The sequence below is a fragment of the Plasmodium fragile genome (genome assembly GCF_000956335.1).
Source record: "Plasmodium fragile strain nilgiri unplaced genomic scaffold supercont1.69, whole genome shotgun sequence".
Lineage (NCBI taxonomy): Eukaryota > Apicomplexa > Aconoidasida > Haemosporida > Plasmodiidae > Plasmodium > Plasmodium fragile.
The window spans coordinates 116,800-119,830 of NW_012192649.1; the positions used below are offsets into that span (position 1 = coordinate 116,800).

At 50.7% G+C, this 3,031-nt stretch overlaps 1 protein-coding gene across 1 annotated transcript in view; it reads right to left on the bottom strand.

Annotated features, from left to right (window-relative positions):
* AK88_04626 (uncharacterized protein) overlaps window positions 1-2,899 on the bottom strand; it is a gene marked incomplete at both ends in the record, with an annotated part of 4,985 nt that extends 2,086 nt beyond the window's left edge. The window contains 2 exons of the mRNA XM_012482236.1: window positions 980-2,133; window positions 2,305-2,899. Of these exons, the coding sequence (XP_012337659.1) occupies window positions 980-2,133; window positions 2,305-2,899 (1,749 nt within the window). The remainder of the gene's footprint in view (window positions 1-979; window positions 2,134-2,304) is intronic.
* Window positions 2,900-3,031: the final 132 nt, after the last annotated feature.

Here is a 3,031-nt window from a genome sequence, read left to right on the forward strand (position 1 = left end):
GTCCGGCTGCGTTCCTGCTGTTGAAGAAAGGGGGGAAAAAAGTATTACTACACTACCCTACACACACAACACGTCATGAATAATACCCCCTCCCCCCTTTCTACACCGGTCTCCACTAAACGCCTGGCACACACACACTGTCTGTCTGTGCGTGTACACCTAAAAACCGCAGTAATAACAACAACATAAATTCTTCTGCCGTCGTTGTCGCCGTTGTTGCGGCCCGTGTGGATCCCATAAAATTTGTGTGTTCCTTCGCTCTGCGCCCCCGCACTGTCTGCTCCCTCGAATCCGTTTTTTGGGACCCCTTGCTCGGAGACAATCTCTCCCTCCGTTCTTACACGCGGCTACTTCCCTCGAACCGCTTGCTCGAAGCTTCTTACGCGGCTGCTGTGGTCGACGAGTTTGCTCGGAGAGACAATCTCTCCCTCCTTTCTTGCACTCGGCACAATGCTTACTCGGGTACTTCGTCGAATCGTTGTTACAATCGGCCGCGTTGTTCGACGCGTGGTTACACTTGGCCGCGTTGGTCGACGCGTGGTTACACTCGGCTACAATGCGGTTTACGCGGCCTGCGTTGCTCGGAGAGACAAGCTCTCCTTATACTCGAATGCTTAGTCGCATGCTATATTTGTTCTGCACTATACCCTTAGAATGCACGTGCGCATGTTGTAATAATTAACTTCACATAAAGGAGAATACTACCCGTTCATATTATTCATTTAAATCTACGTTTTGTTATGCATGTAAGCTGTACCCACCCTGTTCCTATGGTCATGTTAAAAGAAGTTGACTACACAACAAGAAACAAACAAGGCAAAAGTAAGCACAAGTAAGCAGAAGAGAGCAGAAAAAAAAAAAGAAGGTATAGAATAATGTAAACGCGAAATATATTAAGTATATCACATAATGAAATAAAAGTGGTGTACGGTCAGCATGCGTTATGTCGCATTCATATGCCCCGTCATACTAATGTCACAGTTGCTGCAATAGATCATCCACATACAACTCCTTCTCCTGCAAACGACATTCGATTTCGCACTGTTCTATGACTAATGCCAGGATCAGTATCCATATGTTAGCGGTTAACGGTTTTTTCATGTAAGATTGCTGATGCAGTGGTTGGGACCGTGGTACATCTCGCACTTGTAGCATGTCTGCTGCTGCTGTTACTATTTGCATGTTTAAGTCTGTTTCCACTCCAGGTACTTCGCCGTTTTGCGATTCTGTCGCCGCGTCTACATTATTCAACAACTGTTGAAACCACTGCGCCTCACAATACATACGCATTTGCCGATGTTGTTGCGCTACCCATTGTCTCCACAAGTCCAATTTCGTCCTTTCCATGGTTGCAGCTGTCCTGTGCTCACCGGATGGTGCGGTTGCCACCATGTGCTGACGCACGTATTGTTTCCAATCCGCTTTTAATTGCAGAAACCACGGCTGTGTCGTGCACGCCCGCAAGAGGTGCTTGTTGCGGTCAATCCAGTTAATCCAATGGGTGTGCCAGTGGTGGGCCCGCATTTCACGTATCGCTGCTGGTTGTGAACGACTCTGTTCGGCATGTAACTGTATGGTTTCCATACACTTCCATGGATCGGGGTCGTCCTCATTCGGTGCACAAGGGCCCTGTTCTAACCGTATGGTTTCCATACAACTCCATGGATCGGGGTCATGTGGTGGACATGGATCTGTGCCGTCGGAATCGATCGGTAGATCCCGGTTTGTCGAATGCGCGGTTGTCACATCGCGGGTTGTCGAATCGTGGGTTGCTAAACCGTCGTCTGGGGTACAGACATCCGAGCTACTTGTACACATGTTGTTGCCCCCCATAAACTCTTCAACGAGTATTTGCAAATAGTCGTCTTTGACGTTTTCCCATGCGGCCGCGTCGCATTCGTTGAGCACTTCTAGATGTAGGTCGATGATGGTGCGTTTATGCACGCGTGGATGACGTCGTCCGCGGCGGCCGGCAGCAGACGCAGGTTGCCTATCCCTAATCATGGTGTACCCGTAATCGGGTGGCGGCTCGCCGCGTTGTAGATGTTGCAATATTTCTTCGTCGAGTGGCGGTGACGGCACGTCACGAACGGTTCGAAACTGTCGTCGGCGTTTGGCGAGGTACGCAAAATACTAAACAGAAAAAGGGGGGTAAAGAGTAGGGTGAGGACGGTAGGATAAAAGGAATGCACGCAGGTGTAGGAGTATATGGATTAGAACTATCATGTATTGGTGCGCGTAAGGATGGTCTGAGGTATAAACATCCTGCACGTGCGGCATTCCCTGATTGCCGTATGTACTTACCTTCCAGAGGAAGAACGCAATAAGCCCAATGCCAACCACCGCGGGAATGATCGCGGGGGTATAAGGGATGAGATCCTGGGGGTCGAAGGGTTTCGAGGGAAGAGGGAGCATGGATTGATCTGGCTGATTGGTGTCTGAACTGGTGCCACTGGAAGGAGGGGAACCACGTGCTCCACCACCGGCACCTGCTGCACCACGGGCACTACCACCACCACTACTACCAGCTGCTTGGGCGCCACCAGCGCTACTGCCTGCTGCGCCTGGACTTCCGCTACCGGCGCTTCCAGCATCCTTTTGACCACCCCCACCTCCCTTTGCTTCCCCAGCAGAAACTCCATCCGCCAAATCAGCATCACTTAAACTGCCACTACTACCCGATTGATTTGGGTTCGGATTCGGTTTGGGTTTGGGTTGATCCGGGGGTGGATGATACTTGTCGGCAGGACACTTGTCACCAGTAAGGCCAGGTAAGCAGACGCCGTAAGGGTTTAAAGTGTTGTGGGACCCCACTGATTTGGATTCTGGAGTTGGATCATCATGCGCAGAGGGTTTCTTGACGTCAACCTCTTGCTTACTTGGAGGTGCCACGTGCACGCTGTAACAGGGTTTAGGGTTCAGGGTTCAGGGTTTAGGGTTCAGGGTTCAGGGTTTAGGGTTCAGGGTTCAGGGTTCAGGGTTTAGGGTTCAGGGTTTAGGGTTCAGGGTTTAGGGTTCAGGGTTCAGGGTT